This window comes from Spea bombifrons, chromosome 7, assembly GCF_027358695.1.
Source record: "Spea bombifrons isolate aSpeBom1 chromosome 7, aSpeBom1.2.pri, whole genome shotgun sequence".
Classification (NCBI taxonomy): domain Eukaryota; kingdom Metazoa; phylum Chordata; class Amphibia; order Anura; family Pelobatidae; genus Spea; species Spea bombifrons.
The window spans coordinates 43,606,960-43,632,648 of record NC_071093.1 but is presented as its reverse complement, the minus strand read 5'-3'; the positions used below and the strand labels follow the sequence as shown (position 1 = coordinate 43,632,648).

Genomic DNA, 25,689 nt, shown 5'->3' with positions numbered 1-25,689 from the left:
ATAATAATCATGTTGCAATATTTTAATGCCCCTGGTTGTTACAAATACATAATTAATTCATGTCAAGACAGGAATATGAATTTATAAATTTCAAAATTGGAACAAAAATGGTTTTTTTGATATTACGGTACATTTTTTATTTCACCCAAAATGGTCGACATTTCGCACAGGCCCGTTACACCGACTCATCTGGTTCTAGCTAGGTACAGAAGAATACTTTAGGCCATAGTGTGCACTTCAGTGTCACCTGTGTCCTTGTGCATGCAAGGAATGTGGTGACACAGAGCTGCCGCTCAGTGGGTTGGGTTTTTTGACTTCTGTCCAAAATAGCTGCCAGCATAAATCACTGCTTACCTTGAATGTAAATTCAGGCTATAAGTACCAGCTAACCTGCATACATCATACCTTTATTCTTATTTTGGTTCCTAAGGACAGAAGAACAGGTGTAAAAAACTGACACCTGCAGTAAGTGTTTTTTAAATTATTTTTATTTAACGCAGTTCAGTCAGATTTAGCCTGGCATAAACATTTACCAAATCAAAGTATTACTAACTAACTATATTTTCTTAGTTATTTATTTAAAAAAATATGTATATATTATTTATTTTAATATTTTACCAACAAAAATAAAGTCAAATTTCTAGCATGCGGGAAAAAAAAACTTGCTTAATGTAAATATTGATTGCAGGTAAATAGAGTATTTTCTTATTTGTTTAATGGAGCCTTCTTTTTGCAAAATATAATTTATTTTTTTTGGATATGTACGATATATATTTTTTTAAATGGATGCAAGATTCTGCGTTATTTTGCAAATTCGAGATGAATTTAAAAAAAAAAGGAAAGCAATGTATTCTAAATAAATAATTGCATTGCTGAAGTCAACGTAGGATTTCCATTGGATTAAAATGTTTTGGTAATTTCAGGATTACTTAAGTATTTTGCTTGAGATTTTGAATCTTTTTCTTTACGCTTTAAGGAATTTAATGTCTTGTCGTGTAGACAATTGGATGCCAACATTTAATATATAAAAAGCATATTCTATGTGTAAATAGACCTATTATATTTATATATATATATATATATGTATATATATATATATATATATATATATATATATATATATATATATATATATATATATATATATATTAGAGTAGAGGTTGTAGCCGTATTAGTCCAGTGGTGTCAATATCAAATAACAGATGGAATCTTGTGATAATACTTTTTTATATATAATATAAATATATAATATTATATATAATATAAATGATAATTTTTTATCATTCCAAAATTCTGTTAGTCCAATAAAAAAGGTATTATGACAAGATACTTATTCCATCTGTTATTTGATATATATATATATATATATATATATATATATATATACTGGTATTTTATACAATTAAATTAATGCTGTTTGATGATTAACATAACTGGAAATATATTCACTATAAATATAAATTCAGTTTAAAATTTTAATCACCTTTTTTTTATAACAGAGAAGGAACCAAAGCCTCTGCCGGACAACTAAGTGTCTGGAGCGATGGGGAGGACAGAGACATTGTCTCTCCTGCTGATAGCAGGGTTCCTGGTTTCAGGTAAGGTTTTTTTAATGGTACACACGACCAGCTTAGGGTTATCATCAGCAAACCATTTTTGCCGTTTAATATAGTGGAACCCGTACGTAAGTATGGCTGCGGTTAAAAAGGGGCACACATATGTTGCTTATGGTCCATCATGGGTTATTTTGTTGATTGTAGAGGTGATTGGCTGCACCAGGCATCATTTGTCACAAATTTCACTACAAAGATTTGATAGAATCCAAGAAATATGGATTTATTTTATGAGAATGGATCAAAATAGATGATTTGTAGCGGATTTCTTCATAATAGGCTTACTTTGCAAAGTGTATGCTGATGTGTTGTGAAACGCGTTACTCAAAAACGAAAAAACAAAAAAAATGTCAAAGTATTTTGTGTCTAATTTTCTAGGACCCCCCATCACTTTACTGACACTCCTGGTAGAAAAAGAAAGGGGTCCTCAAACTCATGTTAATCACAATTAATCAAATGCCTAAAACTAAAAAACTGTGGATAGAAGGGTAGGCACCAACATTGTTCATGGTGGACATTTACTGGGGTCTGTGGCGGACAATTAATTTAATGCTGTTCTATGGACCTTCACACACCTTGCCACAGACACTGGTGCCTTTGTACGCACACTTTACCTATTCCTGTATGGATATCACAGTATTATTAAACAAATACTGTCTGGGTCTAAGCCTATGATTTCTGAAAGTACATTTCTTTGAAATATTTGGGTTCCTATGTCATTAATTAATTACCATTAATTTTCTGTAATTCTGTAATGTTGTTTAACTAACAGACGCCAAAGTACATATAAATGTATTATTTTAATCGCCTGTTTTAGATATTAACTCCTTTTATATATATATATCTTTTAAGGTCCCCTAGTGGATGCGCAGTCAGTAAGTATGATCTTATACTTCATTTCTTAAGACACATTCCCTCTCTTTATTCTCTTTTCAAAGAATGCTTTATGAGGCCTCCAAAGTATTATTTGTTCAAATTGTCACATTCTGTAAATTGCTTGTATGTTTTTAGCTACTTAAAAATAATAAGAAAAAATAAATATTCTCGATATGCCTGAGGCTGAAATTATTGACGCCAAACTAAAGGAATTTTCTTCCACCCAACCCAAATATGCAAGAACACATTCTTTTTTTTTATTATCTTGAATCATATGAATGTTACCCGGTTCTAGTTGACTCTGGTCCAGTTTTCAAATATGATTTCGGGCTGACCGGGACCGATGGGATAAACTAAAGGGCTTATTATATCTGTAGACCCTATGGATGAAAGCGACGGAGACAGTAGTTCTAATACTCCGTAGAATAGTGTATTATCTAGAAAAAAGGCTCCTGGTGTAGATGTTACTCCTGGAATGATAAAAAAGAGATACCTTTCTATAAGCCAAGCCATTATTTTCTAATTTGCAACTATTTCTGGTGGGATCTAATACATTTGCACCATATTAATTACCTTTGTTTTAGATATCAATGGTTCTTCCATCCTAATACAATTAGAGATACATTATTCCATTATTCCAACGAATAAAAAAAAAAAGATATTAACCCTTTGTTCTAAATGTAGGTACATTCTGGCAAAAGAAACTATTTAAAAAAAAATAAAAAAAAAAATAGATGTACCCCCTTAGAGAAGACATACCACCGTTTGATGATAGCCCACACTAAAATGATAGTATTTAGAAATATATATAAAAAAAACTTTCAAAATGTAAGTAAAACAACATTTCACCTATACATTTGCTGTGTTTCATTCGGCACAGAATACAAAGTCGAACAAGGTAGCCAGCGTAATGTATGGGTGAAATTGTAAGCACTATACATTTTATATAACATCTATAATATACTAAGTTACTGGTAGATGCTAGCATGTCTAGCTGGCAAGATGAATTATATATTTTTTGTTTTATATATATTTTTTTTAGGACGTTACAACAATTGGTTTGACCACTACTTTTGCCACAACAACAGAAGCATCGTTGGTAGTCACAGCAATTTCTGTGAGTGCTATTTTAATTTTTAATTTAATTTATTTGTTGATTAGTTCTGTAGCTATTCAATATTCTTTTAAATGCTTGCCCAACCTGAACGTATTTCTTTGTTGGTAACTAGGCTCTTACTGGCTACCTAGTATAGAAATGAATAACAATTGGATGAATACTTGCAAAAACATAATATTCAGGGATATACTGTTTAAGTAATGGGAAAAAACAACTTCTTGATCCAAGGAGAGATCTGACGGCCATTCTGGGGTCAAGAAGGATCCCCCCCCCCCACCGAGTTTGTGAAGAGCCACAACTGGGTTTTTTTTACCTTCTTTTGGATCAACAGTAAGAAATAAACAGATATCGGAAAGGCTGAACTTGATGGACATCTAACTATGTAACTATGTAACACAAGGTTCTACATTGTTTTTCTAGCATTGTGTTGGAAGAAATAGCGGAACCCCTATTTTGCTATCCCATTCTGTCATATATTGTTTAGCTCCAAAATCCCAAGACATTACATATAATCAGTGAACCGATGGAGAAATGAATAAAATACACTATATACATAAAACATAAAAATAAAGTGAGGTTAAGTGTAAATCTGGAAACTAAAGAAGAAAAAAAAATTCAAGTGTCATTACTTACTACCTCATAAACCGACAACTACGACTCCAGTTTCTTTGGGAGAAAAATAAGATCATGTTGGGATTAAAGGGTCAACGTTGGTGATCCCACTTTTGCCACCACTTTTGCGTGAAACGGGAATTTGTCCAGATACCATCAGTTTTTTTGTTCTAAATTGTCTCGCCAAACTAAATTGCAATAGATTGTGGGATAAAAACATTAACATGATATAAATTATTGTAAGTTATTTCTGATTTTGCATTTGTAATTCTTCATCTGAAACAATACCTTTTTTTTTTATTCCAGTGCAAGTCCTTCGCAGGAAATGGTAAATATCCTTCGTAATGAATATCTGTCTATTTAACTAAGATTTCCCAATCTTAAAAATGAATCACTTCTGTCAGACCCACCATAGATATAGCTCTATATTATATCTATTATTATATATATAGATATAGCTCTATATTATATAGATTATATATATATAGTTATAGCTCTATATTATATAGATTATTATTATATATATAGATATAGCTCTATATTATATAGATTATTATATATAGCTATAGCTCTATATTATATATATATTATATATATAGATATAGCTCTATATTATATAGATTATTATATAGAGATATAGATCTTTATTATATAGATTATTATATATAGATATAGCTCTATATTATATAGATTATTATATAGAGATATAGATCTTTATTATATAGATTATTATATATAGATATAGCTCTATATTATATAGATTATTATTATATATATAGATATAGCTCTATATTATATATATTATTATATATAGTTATAGCTCTATATTATATAGATTATTATATATATAGATACAGCTCTTTATTATATAGATTATTATATATGGATATAGCTCTATATTATATATATTATATATATTATATATATATATATAGCTATAGCTCTATATTATATAGATTATTATTATATAGAGATATAGATCTTTATTATATAGATTATTCTATATAGATATAGCTCTATATTATATAGATTATTATATATATATAGATATAGTTCTATATTATATAGATTATTATATATAGATATAGCTCTATATTATATATATTATTATATATATAGCTATAGCTCTATATTATATAGATTATTATATAGAAATATAGATCTTTATTACTTAGATTATTATATATAGATATAGCTCTATATTATATAGATTATTACATATAGATATAGCTCTATATTATATTGATTATTATATATATAGATATAGCTCTATATTATATAGATTATTATATATAGATATAGCTCTATATTATATATATATTATTATATATATAGATATAGCTCTATATTATATAGATTATTATATAGAAATATAGATCTTTATTACTTAGATTATTATATATAGATATAGCTCTATATTATATAGATTATTATATATAGATATAGCTCTGATTGTAAATATTTTTTTACAGCTGGTCAGTCCTGCTCTTCATTGCCTGGCATGTAAGTACAACATGGACCATTAAAAACATGCAAAAGGTATTTAAAGGAAAAGTATATGTTGTAAGAGTTTTATCAAATCTCTACTGTGAATTGGTCCATTCAGGGTTACCTAATCATTATCATTATCAATAATGGAATGGGTGGCAGAATAATTGTTGCCTTTCAACAATGACAGGGTCCATAAAACTTTACTGAAGGTACAAAAGTAACTCTGTTTAAGCAATAACCATTGGGGGATAATCCAATGAATAATAATAACCAGTGGGGAATAATCTAATGAAGAATAACCATTGGGGAATAATCTAATGAATAATAACCATTGGGGGATAATCTAATGAATAATAACCATTGGGGATAATCTAATGAATAATAACCATTGGGGGATAATCTAATGAATAATAACCATTGGGGATAATCTAATGAATAATAATTAATTAATTAAATCTTTCTGATTAATTAGAATTCCAACCTGTTAATTAGAATTCTACGCATGAGTACATTGGTGCGCTGAGTGAGTGGTCACATTTTTAGTTTTGTTAAATCCATGCAGTGGTTAATTTTTTTCTTTCTTTTTTCTTTAAATTTCAGCATCGATTTGAACCGAATTTTGAAAACCGATAACAATTTAAATGCTTGCGCTTACTCGTTGTTACAGTATGCTTGCGCAGATGTAAGTAAAACAATAAAGGGCTTTATCTCCCACACGGTACGGTAGTTCCCCTGGACCGATTATTATTTTCTTTAACTTAATTATTTGTTACACTTTTAACTAATTTGCCAATAAGAGCTGCGTTGGGATTCCGCCTGTTAATCGTGATGTAAAAGAGGGTGATTTTTGGATGGAACTGTGATAAGCGCTTTGAATAAGCCACACTTTTACAATATATTTGGAACTTTAGATGTTTTGTTCCTAAATACATCAGGAGAGAGGTATCTTTCAAAGTAGAAAAAAATATTATGACAAAAGGTCATAAAAATCTAAAAGTAAAAGGTCAGAGACTTAGATGTAATGTAGGGAAGGTTTAAGTTACTGAGAGGGTTTTAGATAGGTGGAACAGCCTCCCAGCAGAAGTGGTAGAGGTTAATACAGTGAGGGGATTTAAATTTGCATGTGATAGGCATACGGCTTCTGAATCTAAGACGAGACCAACGACTGATTAAGGGTTGAGTGTTTACAGCTGGAGAAACGGGCAGACTAGATGGGGGCCGAATGGGGCCGATCTGCTTTGCAAGTTTCTGTTGCCGCCATTCGAGATACTTACCATTACTTTTGTTTCTTTCTAATCTTAGGTGGAAGCAGTCAAACCAGAAACCATTGTGTCCATCTTGAAATGCTACATCACAAATCCTGACGCTGTAATTACCCAAGACGCCTTGTCGCTGTTCATCTCCAAGATACCTCTGGACACACTCAAGGTTGTGCTGAATGAAATTGGCGCCCAGGTAAACAGAACACAACCCTCTCTTATTCACAGATATAAAAACAGTTTGTTCGGCCTAGTCCCGGGTAAGCCAATGAAGGCTTGAATTTGAGTGAAACCTATATACTATGTACAAAATATATTCAAGAATGGAAGCCAAAACAATGTCCTGATGTATGCAGTATTCACTAATATATGGAACAGGATACAATTTTGGCTTTCCAAGTTGCCAGTGGACCCCACCCAACCAAAATACGGAATCTAACCATGGTCTTGGCTTTAAAACCAGTTTAATATCGAATGGTATGTACGAGAGCTTGTATTTTTCTATTTCGTAGGTCCAGGCATCCAACATAACTCCCAGCGCCAAGGGGTATGTATTAAATGCAGTTTGGGAGAGCCTCAGGAGCAGTTCCTCTCAACTGGCCCCGGGCTTCTTAGCTTCCTGGTTCCAGGAACGATTATACCCTTTCCTTCCTGCTATCAACGTTGACATCTTGGACTGTATGACCCAGCTTCCCCTGACATGTGATGGATTCGAAGCAGTGTAAGTTTGATACTTTGTAACTGCTTGACTCTGAACAATATCGATGGACTATAGAATGGTAGTCAAACTCCCTGCCTGTTCTCCGTTCCTCAGGGTCGAAGCTTTGGACATGGTTTATGTAAACTTTGACAACCACACCAGACAAGAGATTGGAAACTGGATTTCACGATTTATCCGGGCCAACTGTGAGTCGCGTGTGTGTCGTTGTGTGTGGGAAAACACTCTAAGGTCACCTGGGTAACTAAATGACTTCTAAATGTTGTTCCCTATTTCTTCAGCCTGCAGAAAGTCCTCTGTATCTGAATGGATTACAACCTACTTCAGACGATTCAAAAATGACGTGAACTACGTAGTTTATCAAACAGCCTGGCACGATATAGATTTGGTAAGTGCCAAAGACCGGTCAATGTGTTCATGTACGGTGCTCTTAACGGAAAAGAAACCATTTTCAATGGAGTTAGAGGAAAAGATGTATTCAAGTTCACTTCATGTTTAATATGACTGTTATCAACATGCGTGTCTACGTGTTATCTCCGCAGAGCTCAGCGTTGGACGTGGCCACGTCCTTCCAAGTGGCTGACTATGTCATCGGCTCCAATGCGTTCAGCAGTGTACAAAGTTCATCAGCTATTATTGAGTTCCTGAATAAAAAGGACATTTTTTACATTGTGGACTTTCTGGACAGCTTCTCGCAGTTGTCTGGGTCCTCCTCTGCCTCCTATCAGCAAGACGTGCTCTTCTCCCTGCTGCAAATCACACTTTTCAAGCTAAACAAAACCGATGAATTAGAGTGCAAGCCATGGCTGGACGAAATCTTCCAAGTAAAGATTAAGTTCCTTTTGAGAGCTATTAACGAGAGCGCCCTCCAACTCATCCCCAACGTGGACTGCAATGACTTCCACAACATGTAAGTAATGATGGAACTCGCGTGACGCACGGTCTCTCTCTTAACCTTAAATTCATATAAATGATAGAAAACATTTAACAGAATCAAATTATTAATCCAAAGGTTCATGCGTTCAAAAATAAATTAAAATAATCAGGCTTAATCTGTGTTCATTAAAGATATTTCTTCTTGGCGGTTGACTTGACAAAAACATCCAATCTACGCCATGATTTAGTAATAAGATCATTTACTTAAATATATGTATTAAATATGGAAATGGGGGGAAAAATATTTTTCAAACGTAAGAGGTGTAATGTATAATTTACATTTTTCTTTGTAGATTCGGAGGTGTGGATCTTGTGTATGACGACTTAAGTGCAGAGAGCCGACTGGCTGTATTTAAGTTTAAGCAGGAATTTTTGAAGAAGGAAGTTCTAAAAGCAGGTATGGAGAATTCTAAAATACTAGTCCTTGTGCCGAGTTCCTTCATTGGGATCAGAACTAACATCTGTTGCCCTACATGGCCTATATGTGCTCATCTAATGACCTTCATGTAATGTTATTCTTTTTTAAATTTCCTTTCTTTCCCTTTGTCACCTTGTTACTTTTTGTTAATAAAAACAATCAGTTAAACATATGTCTCTAAACATGTTAGAGCTTCTTATGTGAAGGTTCAACAATATCTCCAGAGTAATATGTGGTCATTATATATATATATATAAAGGTGTGGTAAAGTGGTAGATGGAAGGTATATCAGACCAGCCTTGGTCAATAGTAGCCGGCTTTAACTCCTTCAATCCCCTATGGACGTACTGGGACGTCCAAAAAACACCTCTCAAGAATCCCATATGGACGTACCGGTACGTCCAGCCCTTCTTGAAGCATCAGGGACACATCCCTGCCGCTGCACGGGAGATCAGGCTGTCGTTTGCTGACGTAACCTGGAAGTTCATCGGAGCACAGGATATCCCCTGCAGGGATATCTTGCCCTCCGATGAGGAACAGAGACGCTGCAGTGGGATCGGTGCAGGGGGATCGCGGGGAGGGGAGCGAGAAACCATGTCTCTCACTCCCCCTCCCGTCCTGAAACAGAAAATTAGAAAAAAAAAGTTATTCATTTAAAAAATAATTCATTAAAATAAATCATTAAAATAATAATATAAATAATAATAATAAAGATAATAATGTGAGCTAAGTGATGTCATTGTGACATCACTGGCATGTTCAGGAGGTCCATAAGAGGACCTCTAACCATTTTTGTTTAAAAAATATATATATAAAAAATAAAAATACAAAAAAAATAATATATATATATATATATATATATATATATATATATATAAAAGATAATAATCATAAAAAATTTAAAAACCTTACATCCCATTGCCCTAGCATAAGATCTACCCAGTATAACCCTCCTGCCCCCGTTCACAACCCCCAAACCTGTTAAGCCATAGGCATAAAAATTATACAAAAAATGTACACCTTATGTACCCTGGTACTGGGAAAAGTATGGAAAATCTATATAAATTAAGTATTTCTGAAATCAGGACACCTGAATTGATAAACTTGGAGGGGATTTTCCATCACTTTACCTAATTTTGTGAGGTTTCAGAGGGAACATTTTTTAAAAAATAGGTGTTTTTTTCTCATTTTCGCTAGTTTTTACTAAATTTCTCATACTAAATTTTCAGCTAATCATCCAACTATGGTATCAAAAGAAAGCTCTAGCTCTCCTTGAAAAAACAATATGTAGTTTACACGGGTACACTATTCACAGGAAAAGAGAATAATCGGTGAACCGACAAAAATGGCAAAATTGCTCTGGGACTTGAGGTACCGAAAACCCCTGGGATTGAAGGGGTTAAAATATGTGCCGGGGGGGGGGAGATATTGTTTGTTTACAAACTGCACTACTGGCAGTTTGCAAAACCTGGTAAGGGTCCCTGGGGCGGAGCATCTGGAAGAGCAGGGTGGGCCAGCGCCCCAACAGCACTAATTGCTGTTTTGATCCAGTCCAGAGCCTGCGTTCTGGACAGGAGCTCCACAGGTGTGGGGTAAGTAACAGCTCACCTGTGGCTGATTAATTAGCAGGCAGAGGGTAAAAGGGATTTAGCCTGATACAGGAAGAGAGGCCATTGTTATGCCAGCTGGGAGAGCTCATGAACTGAGTGAGGAGTGGTTTCTCTCTGCAAAGCCGTTTTGATGGTAACTTGTGACTTGTTAAAAGGTGAATGTTTGGCAAAAAAGCAAAAGCAAAGACTGTTATTCTGTGCTGCTTATAACTGCTGCTGTTTATTCCTGCAAAATAAACATTGAAACTGAGCTGGAAGTGTCCTGGGCTTCTGGGCTTCATTTACCCTAGAAGACTGCGGTTACAACCAGGATCCTTGACAAAAAGCCCAAGGAAAAGGGAGGCGTGTCACAATATATATATGTGTGTATATATATATATATAAAACCACCCTCCACAAGTTTCGGGTCACTGAGCTGTATTCATGGAAAACAAGGATATTTCTGGCTGTAACATAATTGCAAAAGGGTTTTCTAACCATCAATTATCCCTTTAAACTTAAACTTGGATCAGAGAATACAATGGAACCCAGGAGTGATGGGAGTGATAAAGGGTCTCTGTACGCCTACGAAGAGATTCCATTCAAAATCAGCCGTTTCTAGCTACAGTAGTCATTTACAACATTAACCCCGTCTGCGCTGGATTTCTCATTCATTTCATGTTGTTTTAATGGACACACTTCACATTTCTGTCAAAAACAAATTTTCGAAGTGACCCAAATGCTTGAACGGTAGTGTGTACGTCACTGTATGTATTCGTATGCCTAACTTTGTGTCCTCATACGTGAACATCGAATATGTCATATTACAGGATCGGGATGTACCTATGGCTTATCCAACCAGCAGTGGCTTAAGGCTAGTTTTGGACCTTTTATCAGCTATCTTACCTACAGTGAAATACTCTATCTGAATCCTTCCTTCGATGGAGTAAGTATTGGCTACAACACATGGATCCTCAATGGAGAATGTTATATCCCACCCAATGAAATATTTTGTAGGGTTTTATAATCCCAGTTATTATCCTTCTTCCTCTTTATTCCTCCCAGCCATCCGTTGATCGTTTTTTTTAATCTCTCCTTTTTTTTTTTAAAGTTTGATGCCCTATCACTTTTAACCGTGAACCAGACACTGGAGCTTATTATACACTCAAAGTTCCTGGTCACCGTAGAAAGCTATGCAGAGTTAGAGTTCCGAGTCGCTGCCTTTGTCGAATACATCCGGATTAAAGGATTCGTGGAGTTGCGAGAATTCTTGATACAATTTAGAAGTTTACTTATTCAGGTAAGAGACATAAAGATAATAAAATTGGTTTTATAGCATTTTATCACCAATATTATATCTCAGACATGTCTTCCAATAGTTCTGATTTCAATGGTATCTTTGTTTTCCCATTGACAGTACAATATAGTTTCCATCGCCAATGAACGTGTCAGCTGTTCACTCTTCGAGGTTATCTGGGAAATATTGATCAGCCAGTACCCTCAATTTACCCTCGATGACTGGCACAAATGGTTCAATGAATACCTGCCCATCTTCCTACCGTGCATTAAGAAGAAACATCTTGATGGACTATCCATTGGAGTGGTTAAAGATTGCGCAAGATTACAAACAGTGTAAGTACATATATTGATACTAACAATGTAACACCTTTACGTAATCATAATTCATAACATGAGTTTTGGGGATTTTATATCATTTTTTTATGGGTTTTGTTTCTTGAAACAAATGATTGTCTTTACCAGGGAAAATATGTTAAAAAAAAAAATGGTTTGAATAAGTGATCATTTTTTGCTCCATTTGAAACCAAAAATCACTGTTTTTTTATAATCTTTTTGTTTTTTGTTTAGCGTTCAAGGTTTTGATTCTAGCTTTGACTACCTGAGCGTAAGCACCAAGAATGACATCACTTTATGGATATCAGATTTTCTCAGGGTCACACGTAAGTCTTATTTTGTTTTTGTTTTTTAACTTTTTGCTGTAATTGTGCCATTTCCTATTCGGTATAATGCAGATAATGGAAAGGAAATGAAGGGATGACCCACTTGTCCTAAAAGTATTTTCATTCATACATATATGAAAGATATAACAGAGTAATTTAAATATAAGTTAAAATGTTGCCAATCCATTGAGTTTATTACACCTCTCTTCTCATGTTTTTTTTTTTTTGTTTTTTGTTTTTTACAGAATGTAATAGTTCTGATTGGCTGAACATAAACTTCAGACGATTTAAGACATTCGTCAACATTTCCGTCATAATTGAAATTAATAAAGAATTTGATCTGGTAAGAGAATTTTTTACTACTTTGGGTACAACCTAATCATTCTTTGTGTAGATTGGGTAGAGTTGGCCAACCAAGTTTTAGACAACCATCTCTTTTCTTAGGACCCATTTTTGGTAAACAATTATGTTCCTCCTCTGGTAGGAATGATTTGTATTACAGCAGATAACACTTGCTTACGACGGTCTGTTTTATCACATTACAGCTTGAGTCCCTCGAGGAATTCAGCGCCAGCCAAATTGGAGAGATTGTGGTCTACGAAGAGTCCGCTCGGACTAACGTTGAAGTCATTGAATCCATCTTTGATGTCCTTGTGAATGTCTCGGCAGAGAAAGTAGAAGAAAACTTGGGCTTTTTCTGGGATAGGCTGAATGTAGTCTACGCAGAGGTAACATGAAATAATAATGAATGAACTGATTTACAATGCACTATGACATCATTTTCCTGCACAATTATAACAGACATTGCGGTTGTTCCAGCATTATCTGTACAATAAAAATAAGTCGTGAAAAATTGATATAATGGAGATAAACTCTACCTTTTATTTTCTTAAATATTTTAGGAAATGCCAAAAACTGCATCAAGTAAATAAATGGTAATATATATATAATATATATATATATATCACCCATATTAATGGAATGGTACTGATTTTAAAAAAAAATAGGGTCGGTGAGAAATTAATAAGATGTATGCATTAGAAAATTAAAAAACTAAACCAAGCAACGCGGATACTACCTTTTGATAGGTAAAAAGAAGACTTTTAAAGGTTCATAATAGGAGAAGGAGAAGGTCTCTCACAGAGGTAAGACATGGCTCTGAGACCACTAAGCTAAACAGGTGTCGCATGGGGCTGGTGCAAGCATAAAAAAAAATATTAATTGATAATACTTTTAGCAAGCACTTAATTCTTCTGCCAACTTGGCATGGGCTTCAAAATTCCCTTTCTTTCAGCAAGAGTGTTGCAGGAACAAGATTTAGCTCAAAATACCGAGCTTGGTGTAATTAAATGACATCAATCATGATTGCCACCAACCCATTCCCATTGGACCAGCCTTGTTTTCCATACCAATTTGTTCCCCTAGAATCTTCTTGAATTCTGCACAGCAGCCACCAATTCGGCACCCTGTTTAGCTTAATCTCCCCATGTCTTCCACCCCAATGGCTGTAGACAAGTAGACCCACCACCCACGTTACTTATGTTGTCAACCATGGCAGAGGATCCTAATTGTCCTCCTACTGTTGACATTAAGTTGATTTGGGGTCTAAGACAATGCCAAATAACTGGTACACCTCTACCAACCGGACATGGTGTGTGATTGATCTGAAATGCAATTTTATTGGTAAGACCCAAACAGGGAGATTTTTCTAGGTACCTTCATCAGGATTACAAGAAAAGAGATGACCACTACCATAGGTTTAAGAAAACACAAGGTCTCTCTTTGGTGATTAACGTTTTACCATGGTAACTAACGACTAATTCTGGTTTTAGCCTTACCCGTCAAATCAACAATCAAAATACGTTGCTTTCTTTCAATTAGAACTTTGTGTGTCCATCAAAAGAATGAATTTGAACGTTATATGTTGACCCTGCACTCTCTGGAAGTAAAGGAAACTGTTTTCACCTATCTAATGCATGCCTTATCATTTGCTTAAATGCCAATTTATACATAATGGGGGCTTTCTATTGCGGAAAAACCACATCGCCTTAAAAATCACTATTCTGATTTTCTTAACGTTGCCTAAAACAATTGAAAATGACAAATGAGTATCTATTTCCATTCTCTGATTTTTAGATAAACTATAAATAAGCAATCTCTATTGATTAACATCACCTAACTAATTGTACGTTTGTCCAGTGGTGCTTTATTGTGCGGGAAAAATCCCTGAATTTTATTAAACCATAACTCCAACTAATAAACTGATTCTTAAAGACTATTATAGAATGCCACAATTACTAAATACCATTAATTACCAAAAATAACATCTTCAATTAACCCTGTTTCCGGTTCTATTCCTTGGTATGAAACTTCATATGTTTTTGTAATTAATATATTAATCAACAGCAACCTCTTCCAGCATATCATTGCACTAAGGGTTAAACGTAGTCTTAAAATGCAGTGGTTTCCTTGGATCTTTAGACAAAAATATATAAATAAAAAGAAATGTATAATTCAATTTTACAATCATAGCGCAAACGTATTATGGCTAATATTAGATTATTTTAAAAGCGTAAAAATGATTAAAGTAATAGAATAAAATACAGAGGTCTTTCCTAGTGCACAATAAAATACAATTCGATAGTTCACATAATCCAACCAAATTATGATTTTTATTTTTTTTTAATAAAATCGAGTGATTGCGATATGTCTTGTACTGGATCGTATTTCGTTTCGATGTCTTTTGATATAATTGCTTTATGTAAAAAAAAAAAATTCCAATTAAATTCATTCTTTGAACCATTTTTTTACTAAATAAGTCAAGGAACTAAATTTTCGATCTTTAAGAGCTCACATTTAAAATAGACTGAAAATATATATATTTTGGTGTTCGACAGCAGTTACACTGAATAGTGCTGGATTTGCAAATTGTGAACGCTCTTAACTTTAACTTTAGCCACCAAAGACTGTCGAGCGTTGGCTCATCGCTCTCAAAAAGACATTTCCCGGAAGGGGGAGAGCTATGGGTATCTTTTAACATTGGCTAAAATATTTATGTTGTTTTTTATTAGACAATAACCTTCACAGAAGAGGTGAAGTACACAATGTTGGAACGGACCACCGTAGAACTGCAGGAATCTTACTTATCCTTTACGGCAGAAAAGTACACCCTTTGGTTTGAAGAAAGACTCGAACTTGTGATCAGCACCATCAATTACAGTATTTTATCTCAAATACCTCTTGAAATTGGCTGTTCGCAATTCAAAGCTGTGTAAGTCGCATGTGATACAAAAATGTGCATTCTCGTACACCCCAGATTAACCAAACAGATTTAAATTATCTATGCGGATTATGCCCTTAAATGCTGGTTTCAAATGCTCAGAAATTTAATTGTAAATCCATGCTATAGATTAAATTAAATTGAATTGTCATGCCCTCCATAAACAGATACAGAGGCTACAATTCTCATCTTCACCAGCGTCTTCTAAGGAGTCGGCGGACAGAATGGTGGACAATGCTCCTTTTTAATGTAAACCTTTTATTTCTTATGCCACAGGGTTACTTCTGTCAATAAAAAATACGACGATGTCGTGGAAGGAAACAAGGAAGGCATCTTTGACTATTTCCAAAGCTACCTAAAAAAAGGTAAAGTTTATCTACTACTCAACATTTACTCAAGATAATAGTTTCTTTTTTTTTTAAGTCATTATTATTATTATTATTATTTTTAATAATCATAAGGAATAAAATTGTTTTTTTTTTTTTGTTACTAGGCACATGTAAATATGAACAAGAGACCTCCAAGACTTTTATTTTAAATTTCCTCGCAAGTTTTTCATACTTTGCTTCCTTTGAAGAAATTATTACTTACAATGCCAAATTTGATATTGTAAGTATACACTTTAGCAGTATCTATAAGTAGACGTATATAAGTAAACATACGTCAAACTGCAGCCGCTTATATATTTTTCTTCACAATTACATAAGCGTAAATTTCAGAGATGACCCAACATTCTGTGTGATCTGTCCTTTCCTTAGTTTGAAGAAGGAGTGTTCAGCATTCTGACGGAGACTCAAATCGGTGACGCCATGGTGGTTGCCAATATCTTCCAAAGCGTGGAGAGCTCTACCAAGCTCTTTGCGTTCTTCAAAACCATCTCTTATGAGAAAGTTGACGCGTGCTTCATCCAGTTCACCAAGAAAGCCATTGAGGTATGTTTGGTTCTTACCATCAGCTTAACGTATAGAATCCTGATTATGTTACCAATACATGAAATTCTGAATACCAAAGTTTGAATAAAATAATGCGGCAAATCTTTATTTGGGCTTTGTAGAAAAACATCGAGATTGAAAATGTCGAAGTGGGACGTTATTTACTGAGCAGTTACTTGACTATCGTGCAAAGTCAAATCAGGACCTACACGGACGTGCAGCTGGTGCAACTCTTCCAAACAAGACTGTTCCTGCTGATTCGGTTCTTTACTCGGGAAACAATCTCTCTCATCGTTGTCCAAAACTGCAACAGTCTGGTCGCTGTGTAAGTCCCTTCAAATAATGGTACTAAATCACCAAGGGCTTTTTGGCTACAGGATCAATGAGCTTTCATCCATCTCATGACCCGTCTCTTCTGCTGACCCTAGGACCCCAATGCCCTAGTGCCTCTTCTTCATACACACTTGCTATCTGGTGGCATAGTTGTGGCTGCCTATGATCGATACACATGCCTTTAAAATGTTTTTTTTTAAGAAGATGGAAATATAGACGATGAGGTATTGCAGCATGTCACATTCTTAGGAGCTAGTGGAGATGGAGATGGAGATGACAACTACACCTTTACATTGTGACCTAGCTCTAGAGTATAACTTACTATCTGCAACGTCTTTTATTATAGTGTGAACCAGCTGGACAAAAGTTTCAATGCCCTGTCCCCAGAAACGATTCAAATCATTGCCGACTGGATTATCAGCATTCTGAAGAACGCTAACTTCAATGGTAAAGCTACGCCATTTTCTTTTTAGGTAGCAAATGCGTAACTAGTGTTTCTATAATGTTAAACAATCCAGTACTGATACCGGTAAGAAAAAGCTTAACATTAAAGCCTAATACAGCCGTTCAAAAAATATTTGTACTATATAAGTGGTCAAAATTTTATCTCACTATATGTAGATAGATTGTATTTGAAGATTTTCAAGACGCTTTAAGGTTTTCCCTTTTTTTACATTGAAATGTCTCTCATTTATCTGATTTCAAAGAATGTTACTGGTCTCCTTTATTCAACGCGCAGGGAGTTCTAGGACAGCAGCTGGCTTATGCATTTTGGTAATCTAAAGGCAGTGTGTAAAATCACATTTAATATAAAACGATATACTAAAAGTGTGATACTTACCTTTACAGGGTGTTTGGCAAGTACTAAAAGTTTGCCTAGAAGGCTCCCATGCACAAAGGCTTCATAGGTTTTAGGATAGACTTTTGGGTGTTGGGGGTGATTCACTATCACGGGTCGTATGTTTTCATATAATTTCTTTTTTTTTTCTTACCTTTTTCAGGCTGCCAGGTGGATTCACAGATCACTTGGGTTGAAATCACCTTCAAACGTTTCTTTAAGTTTGTTAAACTGGATGATATTGTGCTTGTTTACCAAAGGTTTGACCCTGTAAGTGCCTCCATATAACTGACCTACCATTTTCTACTTCTTCTGATGTACAACTTCAAGATTCTAAACTTACAGCCTAATTATAGCGTCCTCAGTCAAAATGCCAAAAATTGGTTGACTACAAATCACATCTTCTCTAACAGAATGAGAAATTGAGATATATATCTATATACCGGTGTGTGTGTGTGTGTATGTATGTATGTATATATATATATATATATATGTATATATATATATATATATTGATTTAATGCCCTTTGTAACTCCATTATGCACAATCTATAGTGAGATATGTGCTTTTTGGTGCCTTCATTTGAGTGTTGATGGAAATGTAACTTCGGAACTTTTTATGCCCCTGCTTAACCAACTTCTGCCGAAAGGCCGACTACTGGTCAATGTCATTTTCAGGACTTTCAGCTTTACTTTGTATCTGATTTTGTAATAAAACTTTGTTTTCGTTATCTCCCAGCTTCAAGTCATTGGAAGTACCAGCATCTCCCAGAAAGCTGACTATATTGTGAGATTTAATGCTTTGAACAACGTTACAATAATAGAAACAGTGTTGGAAACATTAAAGGGGGAAACTTCAACTGTCTCCGTCTCTACAATCATCGAGTTCCTGGAGTCATTTAACATCGCATATGGGGAGGTAAATTGACCTTCTTGCCCAGCGGGACCTGCGCAAATCCACACTTTATCATTGCTCTATCTATAGCCTGTTTGTAAGGTAACACCAAGTGTTCTGTTTTTGCAGCTAAGCATCCAGAGCATGTCCGTGGAAGTAAGAGAGACGGTTATGACCTTCCTTTTCACCTACTGGACATCTAACTTCAATCTGCTAAAGGACGAAGAGATTAGAAAGTTTGAGGTGCTCTTCAAGTACTTCTTAGCTGGCATTAAAATTGAAACAGTGAAGCTTATCTCTTTGGAAATGAACTGCAATTACTTCCAAATCACGTGAGTACCTGATAAATAATATATCTTATAGATTAGCTAGTGCAGTGCTGGAGACAATGAGGCTTAAAGGTCCTCAAACAAGCCAGGAATGTTTTTTTTAGCCATGCCTGAAAACAATTTATTTTTACGAATTTTTGTTTGTAATCTCTGTGGTCTCATCACAACATCCAAAAACTATTTGTGGCTGCCAAGTCATGGAGTTGTGAAGTTTTTATGATCCGACGTACTGCCGACGTGCCATGGGCACATCAAAGTTGTGAAACTCTGTTGGTGATAGGTGGAAAGCGAGATCTCAGATACACATGGGCTCAGGATCCCCAAGCTGTCTTGTACCTCTTATGACTAAGGGCCAAATGTTCAACCATGCATACCTTACAGTTACACCGATGGCCAGGGCCCTCTCAAAAACAATATAAGTGAAAACAAGAATTGCTGCCCCTGGAATCCAATCTTAAAATGCATTTTTCCCCCTTTAGATTCCAAGCTTTCAGCAGCGTTTTCGACTTTTTACCTGAAGGGGTCAGGAAAGCCTTGTTTGACATCATCATTGCCTATCTAAATCGCCATTCTGGAGGCTCCTCAGGTATGCCAGTCTTTGCAGTTGGCTGCTCATCTGAGCGAGGGTCCTGTTCGGTTATCTTACAGCTTAGTACTGGTGGACGACATAAAGGAAGAGCATTCACAGGACCTTCATCAGGAGCTCGGAACCTTGGGGCTGGTGCTTAGTTTAGACCAAGAACATTAAATTGGCTTTCTTAGTCGTTTGGAAAACACATTAATATTGGGGGGCGTCTACAAGATTATACACAATGCTTTGGTTCATTAACACCTTTCATTTCTTCCTCTTCCCCTATATAGGACAAGTCTGCGGTACCTTATACAGCAACAGCAAAACCTACCTGACCTCAATTTATTTCAAGTTTGTGTATTATGCGTCCTTCTACGAACTGGAGGCCTTCTATGACAAATTTAACGCGGTATGTCCTGCAGTGAATGAAATCAAGCTTCTCTGAATGCTACCAATTGAATCCTTAACCTTCTAGTAACTCAGTTCACTTTAGAATCTTCTGGCCTTCAGAAGCCATGATGTTCTTGCTTCTGGAAAGCACCAGGTTATTGACTGCATAAGCCAGCCATTATTGTATTTGACTCTCTCTTTCTTCTTCCAGTATGAAGTGTTGGACCTCTTCTCTGGCACACAGTTGGGCAACCTTCTTATCAACAGTTCAGCTATCCGAGAGCAAAAAAAAGCAGTACAGATCCTTGTAGAACTGGACAAACGTGGTGCTACAGAAGTAATTGCATTTATAGGTGAAGTTAGCAAGGTTGCAGAAGAGGTAGGTTGCCTAATGATTCTTTTTTTGGGGGGCCAAGGTGGTAGGGGTAGTGGTTTTCCCACTGGGCATGAGAACAAGCTAACCTTCTTTATTCCGCTCCCTCTTCTTTTTAGAAAGGAATTACTAGTCTTCCAGATGCAAACATCGAATCTCTGATACTCGATACGGTCTTGACCAAAATACCCGAAAATAACTACATAGCCTATTTTGAAACGCAACTCAAGATTTTACTCGCAAGCATTTCTGTTGACAAAATCAAAGACCTTCCTACAGACGTTGACTGCGATTCTCAAGCCTCCGCGTAAGCCTCTCGGTTTTATCTTATATACTATATAAAGTACTTATATACTATACATAATATACGTCTTTCACATATTAGTCCATATTAAATAGTCCATTTAGTTACAAAGAATGTGTCTCGTTTTACTCAGCTGAAGCTACAAAAGAAAATATAAGCTTGAGAGCTGCCTATACCAATAAAATGATCTTCTTTATCTTCGGTACAGGGTTCGTGGTTTCGGGAACGTGTTTGACCGTCTCTCTGAAGAGAAGCGCGTAGCCGTGCATGAACATATTAAGAAGTTCCTCACAGCAAAGAAAGATTCCCAAGGTATGATCTAGAAAGCGTGCTTCAAAGCAACATTACACAAAGCTATAGCGATAAATATTAATCTGCTGGAAAGATTAGTAGAAACCAAACATTTCAAAAACGGCAATAAATGTACTTCTTTAAGTGCAGGGAAGTTGTAAAGCGTGATCAGCGATGTGTAAGTGACCTCATAGCCGGAAATCCAGCGTTACCTACCTTTTTTGGCAGGGAAATAGCAGACGGTGCATAGGCTTAATGACAATATTTTTGTTGTTTTATTGAAATTTTCTTTTTTTATTTATTTATTTATTTTTTTTTATTTTTTTTTACAGGCAACTCATGTCACTCGGATACGAGCAGCGCTGAATGGATTGTGAACAACTACGGAGAATTCAGAGAGTATGCCACTCTGGAAGAGTTCCAGCAACTTAACGCCAACTTTAGCGTGGTAAATACTCACTAAATCCACTGCGGTTTAATTGTTCCCTGATAACCCTTAACCTGCACCAGACTAGTATATAGTAACCCAAAGGAGATCTCTGAAATTCTGTCTCAGCATCTGGAACACCGTTCTCAATTCATTCTTGGTGAACAGTAGTCCATCTGATCTCACTTGAACGTTCCACTTTCCAACCTCACCCCCAATCCCTTTAACGAAAAAGCACCCTTTTGGAATCTTACTTAATTGAAGTCCAAGGTCTCCTTATCTTCAAACCTGGGAACTCTAACATTTAGGCTCACTGGATATCATATCAGAAACTCGGCCGGGTAACGATAACTCTGTTGTTCGTTCATTCATTCATTCATTCATTCATTCATTCATTCATTCATTCACTTATTCCTTCTTTTATTGTTTTAGGTTTCTGCCCTATCAGAATGCACGGGTTCTCAGATTGCAGATTTTGTTATTAGCTCTGGAGGCCTAAACAGCGAGGAAACTATCACCACTGTGTTTGAAAATCTGGAATCCACCGTAGAAGTCTACGCCTTTTATGAAAAGTTGAACGAAGTTGCTGCTGTAAGATTTCTAACCTCATTCTTTCATTTTTCATCGTGTATTTGGCGTCTTTTGTCGAAGGTTATATATATATATATGAAGCTTACAAGCTTGAATTCTCGTAGACCCCCCAATGACTTCTTATATCATCCATACATCCACCAACCTTTCCTGGTGTTACGCAGCCTATGCTATTATATGAGTGTTTCCTGCCAGATTCATCCTTTCAACACCCCAAATAAGTAATCAAAAGTGTTCACACCCCATAGTTCAGTTGATATTTTGTCTTCAAAATAGTGCACGATGAGGCGTGTGTAATATTTCTTTACATTTCATTACAGACTGAATTGAGAGAGAGCCTGCAAGTCGAACTGATTTTGGAAAATACTTTTGAGATAATTTCAACGGACTTTAAAGTTTTCAAGGAAGAACAATGGGTAGAGTGGTTCCAAGTGGTCCTACAGAATGTCTTATTTGCTGTAAAGGAAACCGAGCTACAGACAATTCCCCTTCCTCTTCCCTGCAATAGTTATCAGCAAATGTACGTAGCCTTCTGAAAATGCACAGCTAATTGTGATGGAAACTGGGCGTTATCTGCACTTTACTGGGCAATTATTAGCCAATCAGCTGCCAAGCTAAACTAATCTTCAATCACAGGGTGATGGATAAGTGGAACAACCTCCTAAAATAAGTGGTAGAGGGTAATACAGTGAGGGTATTAAACATGCATGGGATAGGCATACGGCTCCTGAATCTAAGACGAGACCAACGACTGGTTTGAGTCTTCACAGCAGGAGAAACGAGCGACTAGACGGGGGCCGAACGGGGCCGATCTGCCGACAGGTTCTATGTTTCAAAGAATTTGTTTCTTCGAAACATAAGCACCTGATATTAAATCCCTATTCTGTTTCTCCGTTTTGCAGAGTAAAAGGTTTTGAAAATGTTTTTGAAAATATGAAAGAACAAACCAAGGAGATTGTCTATGAAAAGTTTATTAAGAAGCAGTTTGAATCCGCACCAACGCTCGCAGGTATGCCGCATCACCAGAGACATTTCAAAGATGAACTGGCTGTAAAGATTAGTAGAAAGTAGACAAATAAAAAACACAAAAAAATTGTATTTTGATAAACCCCAGAAAATGTATAAAGTTTATAAAATACTTGCTTTGATGAGGCAGATGATAATATCAATCAAAATTTAGCCGAAATCCAATGGACAACAATTCAAAGCTAATTGCAACTCATAAAACACATTAGATCTTAAAAAATAATTAGACTTTGAGAAAACGCAAGATAATTTTTTTTTAAATTATTTAAATTATTTTCCAGACAATAAAAACATTTTTAACCAATACGGCCATTTTTTCCCTGAAACCTGAATAATCTGTGATTCTTTTAGGTCAAATCAGTTGACAAACAACGAGAATAATGTGAATGATAGTAATTTTGTTGGGAATTCACTGATATTATAAAACAAAAAAACAAAACTTTTTTTTTTACAGGCGTTATCTGTGGAGACAAATCACAGAGAACTCAAGAATGGATAGATATCAATTTTGGATCATTTTCGCAATTTGCTTTGTTCACCGATATTTTGAAGTGGAACCAGAACTTTGCTGTGGTGAGTGTTGGCGCCTCTGCTTAAAGGTTTCAAATGACCTGAATTAAATTTGGGCACTCGTAACATTTTGTCTCCTTCTTCCAGACGGAGGTCATCTCCACTTTGAGTGTTGAGCAGCTCGCCGAAGTAGCCTTGCAGCCCGAGACCATCAGCAACGAAGAGGTTGCTTGTCAGATTGTGGGGAGACTGCAGCAGTTCGCAATTAATGATGTCTACCTGTTCTTGGATCAGTTCAACTCACTTTTCATCAAGGTACGCATCCCTGAATCTTTTGTGCCCAGTTCAGATTGCAGGAAAAATAGGCTTTTGATAGTAGATATGAACTTATTGGGCCACCAATGCCAATGTATAAAGCGCTGGGGGGTTATATTACTGTATACAGCGCTGGGGGTTATGTTACTGTATACAGCGCTGGGGGGTTATATTACTGTATACAGCGCTGGGGGGGTTATATTACTGTATACAGCGCTGGGGGGTTATATTACTGTATACAGCGCTGGGGGGTTATATTACTGTATACAGCGCTGGGGGGTTATATTACTGTATACAGCGCTGGGGGGTTATATTACTGTATACAGCGCTGGGGGGTTATATTACTGTATACAGCTCTGGGGGTTATATTACTGTATACAGCGCTGGGGGGTTATTAATGTATACAGCGCTGGGGGGTTATATTACTGTATACAGCTCTGGGGGTTATATTACTGTATACAGCTCTGGGGGGTTATATTACTGTATACAGCGCTGGGGGGTTATTACTGGATACAGCGCTGGGGGGTTATATTACTGTATACAGTGCTGGGGGTTATATTACTGTATACAGCGCTGGGGGGTTATATTACTGTATACAGCGCTGGGGGGTTATATTACTGTATACAGCGCTGGGGGTAATGTTTAAGGGGAAAATATTTTCCCATGTGACCTTCCCTTTAAGGGCTTTAAATATAAAGCAATTTTTCTAATTAAATCATGATATGCGTGGGTAAAATAATTTAACATGCTTGCATTTACTTTTCGCAGCTGAACATTTCAGACTTACCAAGCGAAGTTATTCGACTGAAGTTTCTCTCTGCGTCTATTGAACTGATTGAAAATGATTTGTCTACCTACTCAGCAAGCAATTGGGAGACATTGTTTTCCACCAGGCTCAGACCATTCCTTAAGAGTATCAATTCTGAGTTATTGGATGTCCTCCTTAGTAAGATGAAAGTTAATGACTACCCCATACTGTAAGTGCACCTGCTCCTATTACTAGATATAAGGAATCTTATTGCGTGGTACATTGTGCTGAAATTTCCAAAATATTACGTTTTTCAGTAGAATTTGACGGCAAATAAGAACATTCAGCCCATCTAGTTTGCTCATTGTATGCAAATGGAAAGCCTTAGATTCTAAACTCGGTTGACACAGAGATATAATTAGGGTTGGTGGGGTATTCCATTAGAGTTCCGATCCTGAGACCGTGTATATATATATATATATATATATATATATATATATATAACTATTAACCCTGTAATGATTGTTAGGATTCCCACGGTGTCAAAAGCCACTGACAGAAGCCTAGGTTGCTCTACAGGAAAGGTTCCATAAGGAACAGGATACAATTAGTACATGTTATCCAAGTACATAACATTTCATAGGTGGTCCTTTTCATGCTTGACCCTTCCATGCTTAATACTGTGTTTGTTCTTCTCTCTTATATAGTATCAAATATCTGGATGAAGTATATGACAGCTTGTCACCTGACACCAGAGAAAGCATGTACGGAAGCCTGAGGAGATACCTCACCCGTGAATCTGAGAACACAGGTATGTTAAAAACGTTGTCTGTTTTATGATAATTGTATTGTGACCTTCAAATATGGACCTAAACTCCTTTTCCATCTCTGACCTTTGCAGATGGCGCTGCCTCAGTCGGCGGAGAAAACGGCAATAAACTGGTCACGA

The 25,689-nt window shown here is 35.9% G+C and overlaps 1 protein-coding gene and 1 long non-coding RNA gene across 2 annotated transcripts; both read left to right on the top strand.

Moving 5' to 3' along the window:
* Positions 1-451: 451 nt before the first annotated feature.
* Positions 452-2,580, top strand: LOC128502115 (uncharacterized). Its single transcript, XR_008355090.1, has 3 exons — positions 452-465; positions 1,500-1,598; positions 2,466-2,580. It is a non-coding gene; the product is annotated as an uncharacterized LOC128502115 (long non-coding RNA).
* An 823-nt stretch (positions 2,581-3,403) lies between these two features.
* Positions 3,404-25,580, top strand: LOC128502266 (uncharacterized). Its single transcript, XM_053472026.1, has 39 exons — positions 3,404-3,415; positions 3,532-3,606; positions 4,525-4,546; positions 5,691-5,721; positions 6,310-6,391; positions 7,012-7,164; positions 7,481-7,689; positions 7,783-7,874; positions 7,968-8,074; positions 8,229-8,596; positions 8,916-9,019; positions 11,460-11,575; positions 11,741-11,929; positions 12,047-12,261; positions 12,496-12,587; positions 12,833-12,930; positions 13,133-13,315; positions 15,659-15,858; positions 16,144-16,232; positions 16,361-16,476; positions 16,626-16,799; positions 16,922-17,124; positions 17,479-17,579; positions 18,134-18,240; positions 18,710-18,889; positions 18,995-19,197; positions 19,674-19,780; positions 20,056-20,174; positions 20,367-20,534; positions 20,648-20,835; positions 21,041-21,144; positions 21,456-21,571; positions 21,983-22,141; positions 22,462-22,661; positions 23,044-23,150; positions 23,622-23,740; positions 23,825-23,992; positions 24,761-24,969; positions 25,448-25,580. Exons 1-39 carry the CDS (start codon positions 3,404-3,406, stop codon positions 25,578-25,580), a joined length of 5,418 nt encoding a protein of 1,805 aa, XP_053328001.1.
* The last annotated feature ends 109 nt before the right edge of the window (positions 25,581-25,689 follow it).

Bases quoted from the DNA above. Each gene is read 5' to 3' on its own strand.
- LOC128502266 (XM_053472026.1), top strand. The intron at 7,690-7,782 runs GTAAGTTTGATA...TCCGTTCCTCAG, and splicing joins TGTGATGGATTCGAAGCAGT to GGTCGAAGCTTTGGACATGG. The intron at 12,931-13,132 runs GTAAGAGAATTT...ATCACATTACAG, and splicing joins TTAATAAAGAATTTGATCTG to CTTGAGTCCCTCGAGGAATT.